Below are 20,791 nucleotides of genomic sequence, written 5' to 3' on the forward strand. Positions count from 1 at the left end.
TTAGGAAACCATTCCTGTAATTCTTACAATGCGACAATGAATTCCTCAAAATTTTCATTTTTCTTACCGCCGACGAGCTCAAGGAAGTGGACGGTGTTCCTCGCCAGGCTTCTCCCCTAGCAAAGTACTACAGAGGGTGGTGTGCAGTCATATCCATTTACAATGCGAGATACGCAATGCATTCCGGGTGTTGTCGATTTCATTCCTGGTTTCCTTTTTCCTTGATAAATTTAAGAATAGTGTGTTTTAAATAAAAAAAATACTTCCAGAAGTGTCACTCGAATTAACCAACATACTTCACGTATTACTGCAAAGTCTCAAAACTCTTCATTCAATTCCATCAAACATTGTTGAAATTTATGGTGTAATAATGCATGCTACTTGAGAAAATTTACTATTTGTACCACCAGTTCCATCATCCACTCGTTGCCTGCAAACGTAGGACAAAGTATTTATCACCGTACAGATCACTGACTCCCTCACAAACGGTTTGTCGACAGTTGCAGCCGTGTGCTCTTTCTCCATCACATAACTCTTTAAATTCTTTATGCACAGCATAGTAAATATTGTAGTACAATAGTACCTATCAATTGTGCATCTGCAGAGTAGGTACTGAGAATTCTCGTATTCTCTCCAAAAAAAAAAAAAAAAAAAACTATGATAATCATTCATTGTTAAAGGCTCGTGATGACAGATTCCTCGAATGCCTCTTTGTATGCAAACAGCCGATGGACCTTCAAGCTTCCTTTAAATTGTATGCAAATAGCAGAACAGCAATGACCTGCAATTGTGACAAAACAAAGAAAGTTGTGCCAACCCGAGAAATGCCAAACCAAAATCCAGAAGGAACAGTACTGCTTAGCACTACCAAGTGAAACGTCGCACTGTACACAGTAGTTCCGAGAAAGAAAGAGCAACGCCGAGACGTAGCCTGGACCGCACCGCGAGCAGCACATTGTGTACCGTGCAGTTTTACGTGCCGCGGCCAACCCTGATGTGGGGACACACCTAAACACTCCGCGAGCTGAGGAAATTGTGGTCAGTCACACTGGGGAGCTAACGACTCGCACCGACTAGCCTAGTCGTGTACACCGCAGTGTGCCCCATATGTGAGCAGAAAAGAACCGGCGACATTGTTCTCCAGACAGACCTTGTAGTGCCTGGCATCATCACTGTGTGCATGTTGAGTGAATCAACAGTTCGGATGAAGTTATTACTCAATTTAAGTATTTCCAATCAACATCAAAACTGTAAACGATCCAGTATCCTAATGTAACACAAATGCTGCTATTTTGCACTTTTCAGTTCACAGTGTTAATTGTCCAAGATGCAGGATTTGGTAATAAACACTACTGTTTTAGTACTGTCTTTGTGTATTTTATTTTCCAGAATGGCTTGCCCTCACCAGAGGTAAGAAGACTTCATACCAATTGTGGTTATTGTCAACTCACTGCACTAGGGATTTTTCTACTGCTCTTCACGACGTCAACTCGACAAAGATTTGTCGCTATCATTAGACTTGCACGACCCTTTTCTCTGATGCCTCCTGAGGGATCTAGCTTTATCGAAGGATTTCCCACAATCGACGCACTCGTACGCCTTCTTCTTCGCAACATCGACTCTAACAAAAGAGTTGCCGCACGACGCTCTCTTTTGATGCCTCTGAAGATTATCGCGGCGGTTGTACGTGTTTCCACAACCGACACATGCGTACAACTTCTTTTTCACATGAATGACTCCGTGTTTTCTGATGGCACTAATGAAGCAGAAAAATTTCCCACAATAGCTACATTCGTACGGCGTCGGAAGCTCGAAGGGCCGTACGAAAGATTTGCCACAATTACTACACTGGTATGACCTCTCTTCTGTTCGCATTACTACGAGTTCCTTTAAGAGATCATCAAATTCGAAAGATTTGTTGCAGTCGTCACACTTTGGCATCATCTCTGAGGCACTAAGTTTCCTATGGTTCAGAAGACCACAAGCTTGACGAAAAGTCATACCACAATTGCCACACACATACGGCTTCTCCCCCGTGTGTATTCTCGCGTGATCCTTTAATGCAAAAGCCCTAGTAAAAGTTGCACTGCACACGTTGCACTTGAATGGCTTGTCCCCAGAATGCTGCCTTCTGTGTTCCACAAGACTGTAAGGTCGCATGAAAGAAACACCGCAATCGTCGCACTCGTATGGCTTCTCTCCGATGTGAATTCTAGTATGATGTAAGAGGTAACCACGTAATTTGAAAGTTTTACCACAGTCCCCACACCTATATGGTCTCATTTCATTATGTACTCGTCTGTGACGGCTAAGGGTGTCATATAGCTTGAATGATTTACCACATTCATTGCACGGGAACAGTGTGGCTTCAGAATGCGTTGCTCTGTGTTTCCTAAGATAGCGAGCTTGTGTGAAATGCTTACCACAATCGACGCATTTAAACGGTTTGTCCTGTGTATGGATTGACTCGTGCCGCTTCAGGCAATAAGGGTCAGAAAGAATTTTGTGGCAGTAGGAACATACAGACGGCCGTTGCCGTTTCCGTCTCCGAGCTGACGAATTTTGACACGGTTCGAAAGCAGATTGGGGTGATTTTCCACAGTCGCCCGTATGGTGCTTTCGTTTCGATTTTTCTGTCTGTGTATTACGTCCAGTACAGGTGGAGTGTTGTCGTGCTCTGTTACAAACCTTTTCCTCGCTGCCATCCACAGTAGGGGTGAGTGAGTTGCCCGGTGCAATTCGACGTGTGCCGGATAGCCTCCGATCTCCAGCGCTGTCGGCGACGCTGCACCCCGCCACTGCCGCGCACTCGCCTCGCTTCAGGTGCATGCGTAGGCTGCCTCCCGTGTGAAACACGTCTCCGCAGAATCTACAGACGTGCGGTGGAGGTCGCACGCCACCGATGTGGACAAAGACGTGTCTTACGAGTCTATACTTTGACGAGAAAGTCGCGCTGCACGAACCGCAAGTGTAGCTGCCACAAGCAGAGCCTTCACCACCACCACCACCACCACCACCAGTCCGGTTAACATCCGGCACTTGTAATGGGCCACTACCATTCACAAAATGTCTATCCTCTGGTGTAGCACACTTCTGAGCTGGATGGGCGACAGCCTCACCACACACACCACTGCGTTTTTTTAGGACATTCCACATGGACCTGGAACACAGTGAGAAAGTAAATCCAACACTAATCTACATTAATACAGGACAGTCCGGGCAGGATGTAAATAGTTCAGGAGTAAAAGACGTCAGTCACTAAATGGCAGAAACATTGAGTAGTTGACAGGTACACACAAAAGATAGTGAAAACTTTTAGAAGAAATCACTCCACACACACACACACACACACACACACACACACACACACACACACACACACACACACACACTTTTTTTTTTTTTTTTGCGCCTGTCGACGACTGAATGCTTCTGTTATTCGGAAAATAGTCTCTTTTATGCTACACTATCTACTATCTACATTAGGGACAGAAATTTAATGCAAAGGAGCACGACATGATAGTGACAATGAAGAATAACTGGGGAGTAGCAACAGATATACATGTCACACGACAAGTGCTAAAGAAAATGAAAGTTTACCTGGTGAGCGTAATAAAAGAAAAGGGAGAGTAAGCCAAGCGAAGAAATTCCTCTAGATTGTACAAAGCCCAATATGGAACAAGGCGATATCACCAAAATGCACATGAACAGTAAACAGAGCAAATTTTACTGCAATACTCGTGCACACATCAGAAATGTGGATAATGGAGAAAAGGCGGGTGAGCTCAATATGGGGCTGGGAGACGAAAGTTCACAGAAGAAGGTTAGGGCTTACAAGAATGGAAAGAGGAAGGAATGAAGCAGTGAAAGAGGAGACCACAGAGAAGACAAGATTAAGACGGTATGGGCACTTGAAGAATGCAACTTGGCAGCGTACTGAGGCAGGCCCACGAAACGACAACAGGAGGCAGTCGGCCTAGAGGAACACCGAGGGACAGAAGGATCGCTGGGCGTGAAGGAGTGTGTGAAGAAGAGAGGAGAAAACTGGGGCAAAGTGGAGAAGGGAACATTGTGTAAGAGCAGAAAAGATGTAAAGGTCAACAGAACCAGCTGCAAAAGACCATAACTGGCCTACACAATGTTAAAAAAAAGGTTGCTTTGCACATTCAGAATTACACTGAAGCTTAATGCACACAATAATACACATATGAAAAACACTGAAATATTTTTTTAGTGTTTAATAGCATGATAACAACTATACACTTAGAAAAAGGCACATGTTACTTAGTGTACAGGCAGGTGCAGATTCATTGTCAGAGGTCACACTTTGTTACAGCCCCCACACTCAGGGTTTATCCTGTCCACTAGAGGTCTTTTTCCCCAATTTGGAAAATCTATCTTATTTTTTTAACTTTGTGTCCCGATGCACTTCACAACACTACAGTCGTCGAGGTAACCTAATGGAACGAACTCTCGTGTGCCATCTGGCTGAATCGTGTAAACTTTCTTCTGTGTGTTACTGGGTTTTAAATGTTGCAGACTTTATTCTCTGAGGTAGGATTTGGGGACCAGCTCACCATTTGCCTGAACGAGAGTGGGGAAGTGTCTAGAAATTGCAATTGAGCTTACTGGTGCAGCAACCCACAGTTGCTAATCTGCTGGATGGATTGGAACTGGGTCTGGCGTACCTCCCCGTCTCGCTAATTAGCACACCAATAATAATAATAATAATAATAATAATAATTGGTTCAGGACAGAACTAAAGAAGCCTCGGACAAGCGCCGTCATGGTCGGGGACGACGCTTGAACCCTATGCCCGCCCACAATGGTAACGACACCGCTAGCCAACTGGAAAATGATTTAAATCCAAATAGAGGTGTTTTGCAGGATATGCTCCCTGCAACCACCCTAGAAGGAAAACAAAGACAGAGGATGAGATGGTCAGATGAAGTTAATCGACACCTCATGTTCTGTTATTACCAAGCAACAAACCTAGGAACCAACACAACTGGATACAGATCACAAGTATACACAACATTTATTACCAGATACCCAGAATTAAAATTTTTAACAGAACAAAGATTAGCTGATCAGATCCGTTTAATAATAAAAAATAACAGGATACCCCAGTCAGAATTAGAAAACATCAAACAACAAGTACAACAAATACTGGAACAAAATAATGTGCAATCAGAAGAAGAAGAAAATACAGTAATGGACTCAAACATCCCAGAGCAAACAAACAAAGAACAACATGCACCAATTAAACAATCAGAGGAAAACGAAATCTTAAGACAGCCACCAGAACAAGCACAAATAGAACACGAAGTGACACAGATGTTAGATATACAAGAAAAATTTCAGCTAACATATATAGAATACAAAGACACAAATACAGACATTAGACCATTCTTGCGTAGACCACCAAATAACCCACAAGTCGAAACAACAATAAAAACTATCAACACAATCATACACAACAAAATAAATGAAAACACAACTATGGAAGAGTTACAACTACTGGTTTATATAGGAGCACTCACTACACTAAATATACACACTAGGCAGAGATCAGAACCAACCAACACACAGAAGAAACCCACAAAACCAGCATGGCAACACAGGCTACAGATCAAAATAGAAAAACTGAGAAAAGACATCGGACAGCTAACACAATTTATAAGAAATGAAATCTCGGAAAAAAAAAACGAAAAAAGTTAGGTAAAATCTCACAACAAGAAGCGACAGAGCAATTAGACGAAAAGAAGCAGAAATTACAAGCATTAGCCAAATGACTCAGAAGATACAAAAAAAGTGAAAATAGAAGGAAACAAAACCAAACATTCAACACAAACCAAAAGAAATTTTACCAGACAATAGATAACACACACATTAAAATAGACAATCCACCAAACATAACAGACATGGAACACTTCTGGAACAACATATGGTCAAACCCGGTACAACATAACAGGCATGCACGGTGGATACAAGCAGAAACAGACACATACAAGATGATACCACAAATGCCTGAAGTGATAATTTTGCAACATGAAGTCACCCAAGCAATTAATTCTACTCACAATTGGAAAGCCCCTGGAAATGATAAAATAGCAAATTTCTGGTTAAAGAAGTTCACCTCAACACACTTAATATCCAAACAAATTCAAATAATATCACATCACAGCCAATACAGATTAAGCGTGGAATATACCAAGGAGATTCATTAAGTCCTTTCTGGTTCTGCCTTGCTCTGAACCCATTTTCCAACATGCTAAATAATACAAATTATGGATACAATATTACTGGAACATAACCACACAAAATCACACATTTGCTATACATGGATGATCTAAAACTACTGGCAGCAACAAATCAACAACTCAACCAATTACAAAAGATAACAGAAGTATTCAGCAATGATATAAATATGGCTTTTGGAACAGACATATGTAAGAAAAATAGCATAGTCAAGGGAAAACACACTAAACAAGAAGATTACATATTGGATAACCACAGCGACTGCATAGAAGCGATGGAAAAAACAGATGCCTATAAATATCTAGTATACAGACAAAAAATAGGAATAGATAATACAAATATTAAAGAAGAACTAAAAGAAAAATATAGACAAAGACTAACAAAAATACTGAAAACAGAACTGACAGCAATAAACAAGACAAAAGCTATAAATACTTTCATAATGTATTGTTCCATTTTTCGTATATGGAGGGGTCCAAGGCAGCACAAGTTAGTAGTTGAAAGAGGAGTTAGACACAGTAGAATATAATATGGAGAAGTCAGTATGCAGACTCTGCTGCAAGTTGTTGTAAAATGTTGAAACAGTACAAACATACCAAACTGAAGATTGAAACAAGACAAGATTTCAGAAGTTATAAGCCAGTGTTTCATTCCGTAGTTTTGAAAAATACTACCTGTGTCCCTCACTAAAAAACAGACATCAAGCCAATTGCACCAGCTAAGCAACTTTTTTATTAATAACTGAATATCATCTTATTATAACTTACAAGAGTTTAATCTGCACCTTGTTGCAGTCATGTGTCACTGCAGATAAAAGGAGTTATATTTGAACCCCAAAAATATACTGTTTCAAACCGTGCAGTATTTGGACCCTGATTCACACAGAACAACAAACTGAACAGCTCACTAGCTTAATGCAGTTGACATCTGCGGGTGCCTCTATATAATTACAACCAGTTTCCTTCCTTTGACAGCTCTAAAGATTAATACTAAAAATAATGTGAGCCTGCAGCATGTTAATAGACGTTTTCTACCACTCCTGACATACCTATTTTTGTCAGAAAGCTGCCTTGTCGCTTCCTCCACCTAAAAACAAGAGAAGATATATCAGTTACTGGAAGCACGAAAATGGGAGGTGAAATACAAACCGTGGTAACAGTTACATCGTTTCATGCTTAGTTTCTCCAAAACTTTGACTAATGCTACTTAATTAAATGCTGGAAAGAGAATGCACACATTTCACACAGCTTCTTTCTGCCACCACAATATCCTCTAGCATCTACCTCTTCCACTTCATGCACCCCCAATATTAAAACAAATGAAAACAGTACAAACAAATTCCAGACAATGTATTTCTGTAAATACAGAGACTGCTCCATCCTCACAGGCTTCCCCCCCAGTTACCGGGATTTGAAGCACAGCATCCACACATAAGTTTTCTGAAGCATTACGCCAGACCTCTCAAAAACAGTCTAGAAATCATCTTTGAAGACTACAAGATTTTCAAGTGCTGTTAAATATAAAACATTTCCAATTATTTATCATACTCACCAATGGCTGGCAGCCAAGCATGTTATGTACTTTTTCTCCACTTCTACTAAAATTCTACACTTATTATCAAACGGAAATGTTCGCTAACAAATACTGAACCTTTCATTTTTTTTTAATAATAATGACATCGTATTTTTATTTTCTGGTCCTCTGTACTACTACATAAAGGCAAGTTGTCATTTAGCAAATGTCTCTGAAAGTTCTTCACCAATTTACTTCATATTTTTATGTGATACTCTGACAAACATTCAGATAGACATGGGTTACATATCTTTTTAAGGTACGTGATATATAAATATATATTTAATATAGAAAGGGGAACATTATTTCCGAAAGTCCCCAAAAGTTTCTGACCAATTTACTTCAAACTTTTACACAAAACTCAAATAAATGTTCAATTGGATTTAGGCCACATATTTTTTTACACAACAACATGCAGGTTTTCTGTTAAAACTCACTGTGAGGAAGAAAATATTGTGCTTTGCTGTGAAAGTGTGCAGCTTCATTTCCTTCTCAGAATCAGTTACAACAGTAGGGCACAGATACTATAAGACAATTTGTGCGTACTGTACGCAGGGTGGTGCAAGAAAACTTGATCTCAACTACAGACTGCTCACCAATTACACATAAACTGATGCTCGCCACGAGCAGACGACAACATGTAGATAAACACGTGCGAATCAGACGATAAGCAAATAATCAGTACGCTAATGTAAGCGACAGGTTCAAAATGTAATCCGGCCCATTCACACACTGAGGCCACATCCAGCAGCTGAGGAGGTCTCCCTCATACCCTGCATACCTAAGATTCCGACAGATTTACCCATTCCTTTCAAGCGACTTTAATTCCCACACAAATTTCCCTTTTCAGTAACAGTAAACATTGAGGGAGGGGGGAGGGGGAGGGGGGGGGGAAGTGGACCGGGGGCTGAGGAGTTCAGGGTGTACTCAAATTCCCAGACATATTTAGCAGTTGTGAAGCACTGTACGGTTCATTAGCATGAAAATAAATTCAAATTTGATCCAGAAACATGAAACGACTTAGCGCACACACGTGGGCAAAAAGGCCCTTTACGCCTCAAGTAAACACGTTTAACGGTGTAAGATGGTAACACATTTAAGATTCGAATCTCTCGTCTCAGTCACTGATGCAACAACACTGGTCCTCGTGTGAATTGCAGCACGGTTGCTGCGTAAATGTCACGCGATTATCCAGGCAGGAGAATAGAATCTGTGTGTTAACCAGTTTATTGTTCACTTTACCGTAGTCGGTGAAGAACAGTGGCAGAGACCGACAACTTCGCTTTGCTACCGAGTACGTGGATCCGCGACTGGAAGCACGACAGTGAAAATATGGCAGTGGCGAAGAATAGGTTTCGTGAACGGTTCGGTAAGGAGCGAGTTATCGGACTTTGGTGACGTAGGAGAAGGAAACGTTTTTCCTCAAAAGCGTTTTGGATGCCCCGTGCAGCAATCTGAAGGGAAACACGTGCTCGAGTTTGCGTGTCCGTGGCGTATTCACCCCGCGTGTCAATCAGACTCTGTGCTGCAACACATTGATTTAAATGGAGGACAATGGAATGCCACACAAAGCAGATGAACAGGAGGCCGTGGAGCCTCCCCAAGTTCTGCAAGGGTAAAGGTGGTGTGCATACAGACATTTTGGGCAAATTAAAGTTACAATGAAATAATTGCTTGTGTGAAGTGACTTTCTGACACCATACACACATAAAAATATGTTTCATATTCTATTTGATTTTTCACATTTTCATTTATTGTGATTGCTTGCGTTTACATGTGATTAGTAACTGAGAATGGAAAGGTATTACTTTAATTAAGAGAGTTATCATTTCAATATACGTTAATTCGTATTTCCATTGGCTAACAAATATGGAATTGTAGTAAAGAGGAGCTTTACACTACAACAAGAATATAATAATTCCAATCCCTAAGAAAGCAGGTGTTCACGGGTATGAAAATTACCGAACTATCAGTTTAATAGGTCACAGCTACAAAATATTAACACGAATTCTTTACAGACGAATGGAAAAACTGGTAGAAGCCGACCTCGGGGACGATCAGTTTCCATTCTGTATAAATGTTGGAACATGCCAGACAATACTGACCCTACGACTTATCTTAGAAAATAGGTTAAGGAAAGGCAAACCTATGTTTCTAGCATTTGTAGACTCAGAGAAGGCTTTTCACAATGTTGACTGGAATACTCTCTTTCAAATTCTGAAAGTGGCAGGGGCCAAATACAGGGAGCAAAAGGCTATTTACAACTTGTACAGAAACCACACGGCAGTTATAAGAGTCGAGGAGTGTGAAAAGAAAGCAGTGGTTGGGAAGGGAGTGAGACAGGGTTGTAGCCTCTCCCCGATGCTATTCAATCTCTACATTGAGCAAACAGTAAAGGAAACAAAAGAAAAATTTGGAGTAGGAATTAAAATTCATGGAGAAGAAATAAAAACTTTGAGGTTTGCTGATGACATTGTAATTCCGTCAGAGACAGCAGAGGACCTGGAAGGGCAGTTGAACGGAATGGACAATATCTTGACAGGAGGATATAAGATTAACATCATCAAAAGCAGAATTAGTATAATGAAATGCAGTCGAATTGAATCAGCTGATGCTGAGGCAATTAGATTAGGAAGTGAGACACTTAAACTAGTGAAGGAGTTTTGCTATTTGGGGAGCAAAATAACTGATGGTGGTCGAAGTAGAGGGGGTACAAAAATGTAGACTGGCAATGGCAGGGATAGCATTTCTGAAGAAGAGAAGTTTGTTATCACCGAGTATACAGTTAAGTGTCAGGAAATCGTTTCTGAAAGTGTTTGTACAGACTGTAGCCATGTATGGAAGTGAAACATGGACGATAAATAGTTTGCACAAGAAGAGAATAGAAGTTTTTGAAATGTGGTGCTACAGAAGAATGCTGAAGATTAGGTGGGTAGATCATGTAACTAATGAGGAGGTACTGAATAAAATTGCAGAGAAGAGGAGTTTGTGGCACAACTTGACAAGAGGAGGGATCGGTTGGTAGGACACATTCTGAGGAATCGACGGATCTCCAATTTAGTATCGGAGGGCAGTGCGGAGGGTAAAATTTGTAGAGGGAGACCAAGAGATGAATAGACTAAGGAGATTCAGAAAAATATAGGTTGCAGTAGGTACTTGGAGAAGAAGCAGGTTGCACAGGATAGAGTAGCATGGAGAGCAGCCTCAAACTTGTCTGTGGACTGATGACCACAACACAACGACAGTAAAGGTAAACAGAAAAATGCTGCTAGTGACGTTCAAACTGTCAAAATTCCAATCACAAATCTTCTATGCTGTACACTTGGCCATTGGTGATTAGACATTATCCACTCACATTAATGTGACCCTTGTCTGAAGCCCAAATAACCATCATTTGTAGGAAGGGGAGTCACTACTCCAGAGCCGTGGCCAGCAGCACTACATTTCAGTTTAGGATCCACTGTGTGAACTGCCCAATTGAGACAGTTACACAGATTTTCAATCGGGTTTAAATCGGGGTAGTTTTGTGGCCGAAGGAGTACGATAAACTCATCCCGGTGCTTTTCAAAGCACGCACGTACACTGCGAGTCGTGCGACACGTCGCACCGTACTGCCGGTAGGCGACGTCGCACCGAGGAAAAGCGAACTGCACGTAGGAGTGGACGTGGTCGTCGAGGATGAGCACACTGTGCCTTCCGGAATTAGAGGAGTGCCACGAAAACATTACCCAGATCGTACTGCAGCCTCCTCGGCCACGGACCCTTCTGAAGATTGTCGCAGGGTGTCGCTTTCGGACGTTTCGTGCCATACGCACCGACGGCCGTCTGTGACTACACAGTGTAATTCGCTATCGCTTCTGCCTTTTTCCCGCGGTAATGCGGGGTCGGCGAGGTCAATCGGATTTGGCGAGGTTAGTTTGAGGGGTGGCCGATGCCCTTCCTGCCACCACCCTGTACCCCCCAGAATGGAATTAGTGTACCCCAACTGTCTGTGACTAGTGTTCCCCATGGAAAAGTGTGAACGTGTTCACATGTCTGCGAGCTGTGTAACTGAGGAAGGACGTGGGGACCGGCCCAGTATTCACCTAGCGGGATGTGGAAAATAGCCTAAAAACTGCATTCGGGCTGGCGGGCACACTGGCCACTGTCGTTAATCTGCTGGCCCTCTGTCGCCCTTTCCTACCAGTCGTGTTGGCCGTTTCTGCATTTACAGTCGGTCCCGTGGCAGTGACACTGTTTTGAGACACAGCTGTTGAACAGTTACCACTGTCCTCTACATCAGCCATTCTGTACGTACTGTTCTGCAGCTGCGCTGCCACTAAAACTTGGAGCGTAAACAAAGGAAAGTTTAATGAAGTTCTATTCTCTGACACAGAAAATGGCAAATTCACTATTAAGTTACAGTGAATAGAGACGACCAGACGCAGACTCGAACCGTCACCCTTAGTGTGAGTTCAGTGTGCTAACTGTTGCACCAGCTCACTCGGTTTACAGTTCTGCCAACGAATAAGACCGGGTGCTGAAGAATCGTAGCTTTCAGCAAACACACTGGTGAGATTCACACAGAGAGGGGCAATAAATTATTATAATAACAGCGTGTGTGCAGACGCAGATTCTCGACCGATCTCAGAAGCAAAGTACCAGGTTTGCTTTATTATCAATGCACGGGCAGCAATTTTGGGTGAGAAATTCAGAACCAAACAATTTACTGGATTAATTAACATGTGCCATTCATTGTGTAAGGGAACTATTAATTGTACTCTTACTAGTGATCAATAATGGCCACCTGCTTGCAGTAATTACTATCCTGTCAGTTATCTGTAAGGTTCCAGCTGGGGTACTTTGGTGCCGACCGTCGGGGAGTCCTCTATTACACTGGGCTTACTCGGGAGACACCGGAGAGGCGTCGGCAGATTACGAGTGGTCGAAGGAGACAGTCAGCTGAAGCAGAGGCGCAGAAAATGTTAATATCCTTGAGGAAATATTAGTTAAGTTGAAATTATGACAAGAATTGTGAATAGAGGGTGTGTTTGTCTACACGTGAAAGAAGTTTTGTGAGCCTGTGAGTGAAGCACGTAATGTAATAGCTAGTGAAAGACAACTATGGAGTAATATGTGAGAGGCAGCCACTGGTGACACACGCCACTCCGAATGTGGTAAAGGTGACCGTCAAATAGCTGGATAATGGAGGAAGTCACAACTTAATTACTTAGTTGTTCGGTTGTGGCTAGACAGAATGAGTGATGCAAGAATGTGAGACTGACTAGGGACAATGCACTCATCGGAGTCCATGTGGAAGCAGGTGTACCCAACAACTATATTTATTTTAAATAGTAAAGGGCACAGTGATCAGTTGCAAATAATGTTTATGACAAAATCAGATTAAAACAGTTTGAATGTTTCAACTGACATTTACTGTATTTCATCACTAACTTGAATTTAAAGTTTATACAACTGTACCTATAATAATGTATGCATGTTACCTTGTTGTGACTGATTAGTTATACGTTTTTTAGCACTGAAGATGTCCACACAGTGAACCAAACCTGGATTTGCAATAAAATTTCTTTGCGACTCATTCTGTAATCTTTACTACTTCACGATAATCTATACTTGTTTCCAGGATAAATAAATTGCGTTAAAATTGAGTATTTTAGTATAGTCATTGAGCACAGATCCTTATACGCCTGGGGAGCAGAATGCAAATGAGATAGCACTCATGGTAAAATTCAATCATCATCTCTTTCACTCATCTGATATCAAATGATATTGGGCACACAATCATTAATACAATAGATATGAATCAATAGTGTGTGTCTCTCTCTCTCTCTCTCTCTCTCTCTCTCTCTCCCTCTGTGAGTGTGTGTGTGTGTGTGTGTGTGTGTGTGTGTGTGTGTGTGTGGTCAGATCATTTTTCCATATTTAGCAAACCCAAAACACACACGAAGATTACTGAGGAGGTAAAAAGATTGCAGAGTGGCGATAAAGACAACAAGTGAGAATTTCAGCTAGCGCACAGTTGCCACAAAATAAATTGCCAAGAGGCTTGGTTAATTGTATCCAAGTATAATTTGACTGAGAAATGACACAGAATTGCTGCCCAAGAGGCAAAATATGTACTACTACTACTGACAGCTCATGCAAAAATAAAAGTGATACATTTTGTAGCTTATGTGCGTGTAATCTAGCAATTCTGTTTTATAATTTGTAAGAGTTTTCCCTAACAAATTTTTTGTTGACACACTTAACTGCCTCTCTGGCATCTTCTTTCATTTTGTCTGTGTGTTATCTACAATTCTTGTCTGTCATTGCTTTTGTCACTCGGCAATTCTATTACATGTTCACTAATCTTATTTCCTGGTAAAAGACCATTTCCCCATATTTAGCAACCTTGGGGGGGGGGGGGGGGGGGGGGAGAGGGAGAGAGAGAGAGAGAGAGAGAGAGAGAGAGAGAGAGAGAGAGAGAGAGAGAGAGAGGGGGGGGGGGGGTGATGAAATCTAACGATTATGGATAACTGGAACACGGTTCTAGGGGGAGGAAGAGAAGAAAGGGCTGTGGGAGAAATGGGCTTGGCCGTAGGAACGAGACACAGGAGAGACTAATTGAGTTTTGCAATAAATTTCAGATGGTACTAGCGAAAACTTTGTTCAGGAATCACAAGAGGAGTAGATATACCTGTAATCTAATCGGAATCTTCCCATATCTTCAGACCTTCTCTGTCATGGTCGGAAAGTGATTCCGAAATATGATATTTGATTCTAACGCATACCCAGGAGCAGATAGACTAAGATCCCAATTTAGTAATTACGAAGAGCAGGCTGAAGTTTAAGAGAGTAATCAGGAGGAATTAGTGCACAAGAAAGTGGGATACAGAAGTACTATGGAAGGAAGAGAGATGCTTGAATTTCTCTGAGGCTATAGATATTCTGATAGTGAACAGCTCAGTACGTAGCTTCATTGAAGAGCAGCTGATATATCTAAAAGGGGCAATCACAGTAGTTGGAAAGAAATAGGTACAAGACAGGTAACTGCAAAGATTGGTTGGTTGGTTGGATGCTCAAAGTAACCAAACTACTACATTGTCAGTCTCGTTGTCCTCGAACAGACAGGCCTCTATGACTGTCTATCAGAGATAGACTACCAGGCATAACCGAGGGGAGGAAAACCCAAAAGTCTATCGTCAGCGAAGCTGAGGCAAAACTGCAAAGAAACCGTGGGTAACGGATCAAAACAATGAGGAAGTTCAAAAATGTTCAGGGAAATTCTGAAATATAGTAAACAAGAGGAGCATGGCAGCAAAGGTAAAATGGCTGCAGGAAAACATATGGAGAAATGGAAAAAGCAATGCTTTCTATATGTTGAGTCAGCTCTTCCAACAAAGACAAAACACTTGGTGAAATTAAAAGCTTGTGTGTTAACGGTAACAGTGCAATGGGAATTCCACTGTTAAATGCAGAGGAAAGGTCCGACATGTGGAAACAGTTCATTTAAGGCCTCTACGAGGGGGAGGCATTGCATGACGACATGATAGAAGAAGAAATTGGAGTCGAGATGAACGATGTAGACGATCCTAGAGAATTTTAAAGACCACTGGAAAATTAAAGATTAAACGAGGCAAAAGGAATAGGTAACATTTCAATGGAATTTCTACATTCATTGAGGGAAGTTGCGAAAAAAATGACTATTCAAGTTGGTATGTTGCCAGTCTCATATATTCTACTTACTATCAGACTTTCGGAAAATTATCATCCACACAATTCTGAAGATAGCAAGTTGGAATGTAAATGATCTGATAGTACGAATTAGATAAGACAATTCTTAAGCTATCATTTCAGGAAAAAATTAATGATATTAAACAGTTCAGTTAGAAATTGCAATATGAATTTACTTCATCACCAAGGAAACTTGCATTGATCAGTCTCACAGTAACCATCACGATGTGGAATGTGTCAAATGCGTAAGAAACGCACACTTCATTTAAGTACTTTTTCTTTTCTTTTCTTTCTTTTTTTTAAGCTAAAATTTTTATCACCTACTCCATACCCTTAAACAACACAAAATGCATATATTATACCTATAGATTTATTTATTCCTATTCAAGAATTCATCTACGGTACAGGAGGAGACGTCAAGGAGATATGATTTCAATTTATTTTTTAAACTATTGCTGCTGTCTGTCAGACATTTTATTTCATCTGGTAATTTATCGAAAAGTTTTACAGCAGCATATTTTACCCCTTTCAGTGCGAAAGACAGGTTATGTAGAAGATAGTGTAAGTCTATCTTCCTTCTGCTACTATAATTATGAATGTCACTGTTGTTTTAAAAGTGGTCCATGCTGTTGAGAAGAAATTTCATTACTGAGTAGATGTACTGCAAGGCTGTTGTAAGATACCTAAACTTTAACAAATGACTACATGATGTGCGACTATGAGACCCCACACATTATTCTAAACATTTTCTTTTGACCTGTGAATATTTTTTGCCTAGGTGTTGAGTTGCGTCAAAATATTATTCCGTATGACATCAGGATGTGAAAGGATGCAAAGTACGTTAGCTTACTAATTTCTACAATCTCGAAATTGTCAATTATTCTGATTGCAAAAGTTGCTGAACCTAGTAACTTCAGGAGATCCAAGATTTGAATTCTCCAATGAAGATCCTCCTCTATATATACACCAAAAATGTTAGTATGCTCTATCCTGGCTACTGCCTTCTGTTTATGTGAAATATTTATTGAAGAAACACTACTCCTTAGTAGAAAATTGGATGTATTGTGTTTTTTCAAAGTTCAGGGCAAGCCAATTCACAGAAAACCAAAGACATTATTTGTGTCATTTTCTGTTGGAATTTCTTTTACTGCATTAATAATGATGCTTGTATCATCAGCAAACAGTGTCAGTTTAGCTCCTTGTTTCATTCAAGGGAGACCATTCACATATATCAAGAACAGAAGGGCAACCATCTTCAAACTCAGTGAAACACCTACTGTAATTTCATCCCAGTCAGATGAAGTGGAAACTTCCTTAAACCATATAAAAAACTTTTTGCTTCCTGTTCTGCAGATATGACTTATACCACTCATATGCCATTCCATTTATACCATAGAATTGTAATTTCTGTAATATAATGTCATAGTTCACACAGTCAAATACTTTGGATAAGTCACAGAAAATTCCTGTTGGTGTGTGCATGTTTGTGTTTGTTTGTGTGTCTATCAACCTGCCAGCGCTTTCGTTTGGTAAGTCACATCTTCTTTGTTTACACTTTCCACCTTCTAATACCATGTCACCCTCACAACACCCCCCACAACGACCACATTAAGTTTTATTTACATTCCCTTCACAAACATGCCTTCGCCCTAGCCAGATTACGCTCCCATATTTTATTTTCTCAGGATTGTCTGACATTTGGCATTACCCCCAAAGGCCTCACACTCAAAGTTCCCATCTCTGGCTGTAACCCTTCTTTCCATCAGTCCCTATACCAGTTCCAAACTGAACAATCCATTGCCCTCACCCACCTAATCCTTCACCTGCACATCAACTCAGCCAATGAACACACCCGTCAACTCCTATCCTTAATAAAAGTCCTCAATCTTTCCTCTCCCACATCCACACTGGCTGTTCAGAGCATCCTCCTACAGGACAACCGCAAATTAGAACAGCATGCCACCCCTCCACCTCAAAAAACTATCAAATCTCCTGGTTTCCCACCTCCAGAAAGGCAACTCACTCACCCTTCACAACCTTGCCAACAAACCTCAACCTCCTCTCATTGCACACAAACCCAGTCTCTCCCATTTACTCAATCTCCCACTTCCAGCTCCACTCCCTCCAAAACCTCAAAATTCCAACCAACACAATCTGGAACCACAACACCCTAATTCAGTGGTTAACCTTTCCTCCAAACCTCTCTCCCAATCTGAAACCTCTGTCCTATCCAAAGGCCTCACCTTCAGCCCCACTCCCAGATTCAACCAAACAGTCCTCGTCAAAGATTTACTGTCCTACACTCGTACTCTCTGCTGGAAATATCACTTTCCCACGAAGAAAAATGATCCTAATCCTACTCCTACTGATCCAACTCCCCAAGACACTATCCAAATTGAACCCTGCCTGGAACAGTTCCATCCTCCGTGACAGCGGGACCCACCTCCTCTTCCTCAAAATCACCCTCTCCAAACCTTCCAGGAATTTCTGACTTCCAGCCTTGCTTCTCAATCCTTCTTAAAAAACCTTAATCCTACTCCCAACATCACCACTGCTGAAGCCCAAGCTATGAGTGATGTGAAGGCTGACCGATCCATCGTCATTCTTCCGGCGGACAAGGGTTCCACGACAGTGGTACTTGATCGTCGGGAGTATGTGGCTGAGGGACTGCATCAGCTTTCAGACAACACCACATACAAAGTTTGCCAAGGTAATCCCATTCCTGATGTCCAGGCGGAGCTTCAAGGAATCCTCAGAACCTTAGGCCCCCTACAAAACCTTTCACCTGACTCCATCAACCTCCTGACCCCACCGACACCCCGCACCCCTACCTTCTACCTTCTTCCTAAAATTCACAAACCCAATCATCCCGGCCGCCCAATTGTAGCTGGTTACCAAGCCCCCACAGAACGTATCTCTGCCTATGTAGATCAACACCTTCAACCCATTACATGCAGTCTCCCATCCTTCATCAAAGACACCAACCACTTTCTCTGGAATCCTTACCCAATCTGTTACCCCCGGAAACCATCCTTGTTACCATTGATGCCACTTCCTTATACACAAATATTCCGCACGTCCAGGGCCTCGCTGCGATGGAGCACTTCCTTTCACGCCTATCACCTGCCACCCTACCTAAAACCTCTTTCCTCATTACCTTAGCCAGCTTCATCCTGACCCACAACATCTTCACTTTTGAAGGCCAGACCTACCAACAATTAAAGGGAACAGCCATGGGTACCAGGATGGCCCCCTCGTACGCCAACCTATTTATGGGTCGCTTAGAGGAAGCCTTCTTGGTTACCCAGGCCTGCCAACCCAAAGTTTGGTACAGATTTATTGATGACATCTTCATGATCTGGACTCACAGTGAAGAACAACTCCAGAATTTCCTCTCCAACCTCAACTCCTTTGGTTCCATCACATTCACCTGGTCCTACTCCAAATCCCATGCCACTTTCCTTGACGTTGACCTCCATCTGTCCAATGGCCAGCTTCACACGTCAGTCCACACCAAACCCACCAACAAGCAACAGTACCTCCATTATGACAGCTGCCACCCATTCCACATCAAACGGTCCCTTCCCTACAGCCTAGGTCTTCGTGGCAAACGAATCTGCTCCAGTCCGGAATCCCTGAACCATTACACCAACAACCTGAAAACAGTTTTCGCATCCCGCAACTACCCTCCCGACCTGGAACAGAAGCAAATAACCAGAGCCACTTCCTCATCCCCTCAAACCCAGAACCTCCCACAGAAGAACCCCAAAAGTGCCCCACTGGTGACAGGATACTTTCCGGGACTGGATCAGACTCTGAATGTGGCTCTCCAGCAGGGATACGACTTCCTCAAATCCTGCCCCGAAATGAGATCCATCCTTCATGAAATCCTCCCCACTCCACCAAGAGTGGCTTTCCGCCGTCCACTAACCTTCGTAACCTCTTAGTTCATCCCTATGAAATCCCCAAACCACCTTCCCTACCCTCTGGCTCCTACCCTTGTAACTGCTCCCGGTGTAAAACCTGTCCCGTGCATCCTCCCACCACCACCTACTCCAGTCCTATAACCCGGAAGGTGTACACGATCAAAAGCAGAGCCACATGTGAAAGCACCCACGTGATTTACCAACTAACCTGCCTACACTGTGAAGCTTTCTATGTGGGAACGACCAGCAACAAACTGTCCATTCGCATGAGTGGACACAGGCAGACAGTGTTTGTTGGTAATGAGGATCACCCTGTGGCTAAACATGCCTTGGTGTACGGCCAGCACATCTTGGCACAGTGTTACACCGTCCGGGTTATCTGGATACTTCCCACTAACACCAACCTGTCAGAACTCCAGAGATGGGAACTTGCCCTTCAGTATATCCTCTCTTCTAGTTATCCGCCAGGCCTCAACCTCTGCTAATTTCAAGTTGCCGCCGCTCATACCCCACCTGTCTTTCAACAACATCTTAGCCTCTGTACTTCTGCCTCGACTGACATCTCTGCCGAATCTCTTTGCCTTTACAAATGTCTGCTTGTGTCTGTGTATGTGTGGTTGGATATGGGTGTGTGGGCGAGTGTATACCTGTCCTTTTTTCCCCCTAAGGTAAGTCTTTCCGCTCCCGGGATTGGAATGACTCCTTACCCTTTCCCTTAAAACTCACATCCTTTCGTCTTTCCCTCTTTCCTGATGAAGCAACCATTTGTTGTGAAGGTTGAATTTCGTGTGTATGTTTGTGTGTCTATCGACCTACCAGCACTTTCACACACACACACACACACACACACACACACACACTCGCTCGCTCGATGTGGGAAGGAAACAAAGAAATGGCTGACCAAGTTTTACTCATGCATACTAACTTCGGGCTGCCTGCCAAAAGCTTTTAAAATTACTAAAATAATTGTTGTGCTGAAACCAAACAAACCATCAGATAAAGCGAAAAGTTACAGCCCTATCGCTCTTCTCAGCTGCTGCTACGAACTTCTGGAACGGCTACTCCTCAACAGGCTCGGCCCACGAATACTAAAGTCATTCCACCAAAGCAGGCAGGTTTCAGACCCAATAGGAGAGCACAGACCAGGTTCCAAGTCTAACGACGTATATTGAAGCAATTTTTTTTACAAAAAAAAAAAAGACAGCGGTAGCTTTCATAGACCTAACAGTTGTCTATGACACTGTATGGAAGGAAGGGCTTCTACACAAACTGATAAAAGTAATCCCCTGCCATATGACACTGAGACTTATCAACAACAT

At 42.2% G+C, this 20,791-nt stretch overlaps 1 protein-coding gene across 1 annotated transcript in view; it reads right to left on the reverse strand.

Annotated features, from left to right (window-relative positions):
* Positions 1-1,485: 1,485 nt before the first annotated feature.
* LOC126427164 (zinc finger protein 420-like) overlaps positions 1,486-20,791 on the reverse strand; it is a 178,009-nt gene continuing 158,703 nt past the window's right edge. Inside the window, exons 13-14 of the mRNA XM_050089388.1 lie at positions 2,936-3,160; positions 1,486-2,212 (exon numbers count right to left, since the gene is read on the reverse strand). Coding sequence (XP_049945345.1) covers positions 1,486-2,212; positions 2,936-3,160 — 952 coding nt within the window. The remainder of the gene's footprint in view (positions 2,213-2,935; positions 3,161-20,791) is intronic.

The sequence above is a fragment of the Schistocerca serialis genome, chromosome 11 (assembly GCF_023864345.2).
Source record: "Schistocerca serialis cubense isolate TAMUIC-IGC-003099 chromosome 11, iqSchSeri2.2, whole genome shotgun sequence".
Lineage (NCBI taxonomy): Eukaryota > Metazoa > Arthropoda > Insecta > Orthoptera > Acrididae > Schistocerca > Schistocerca serialis.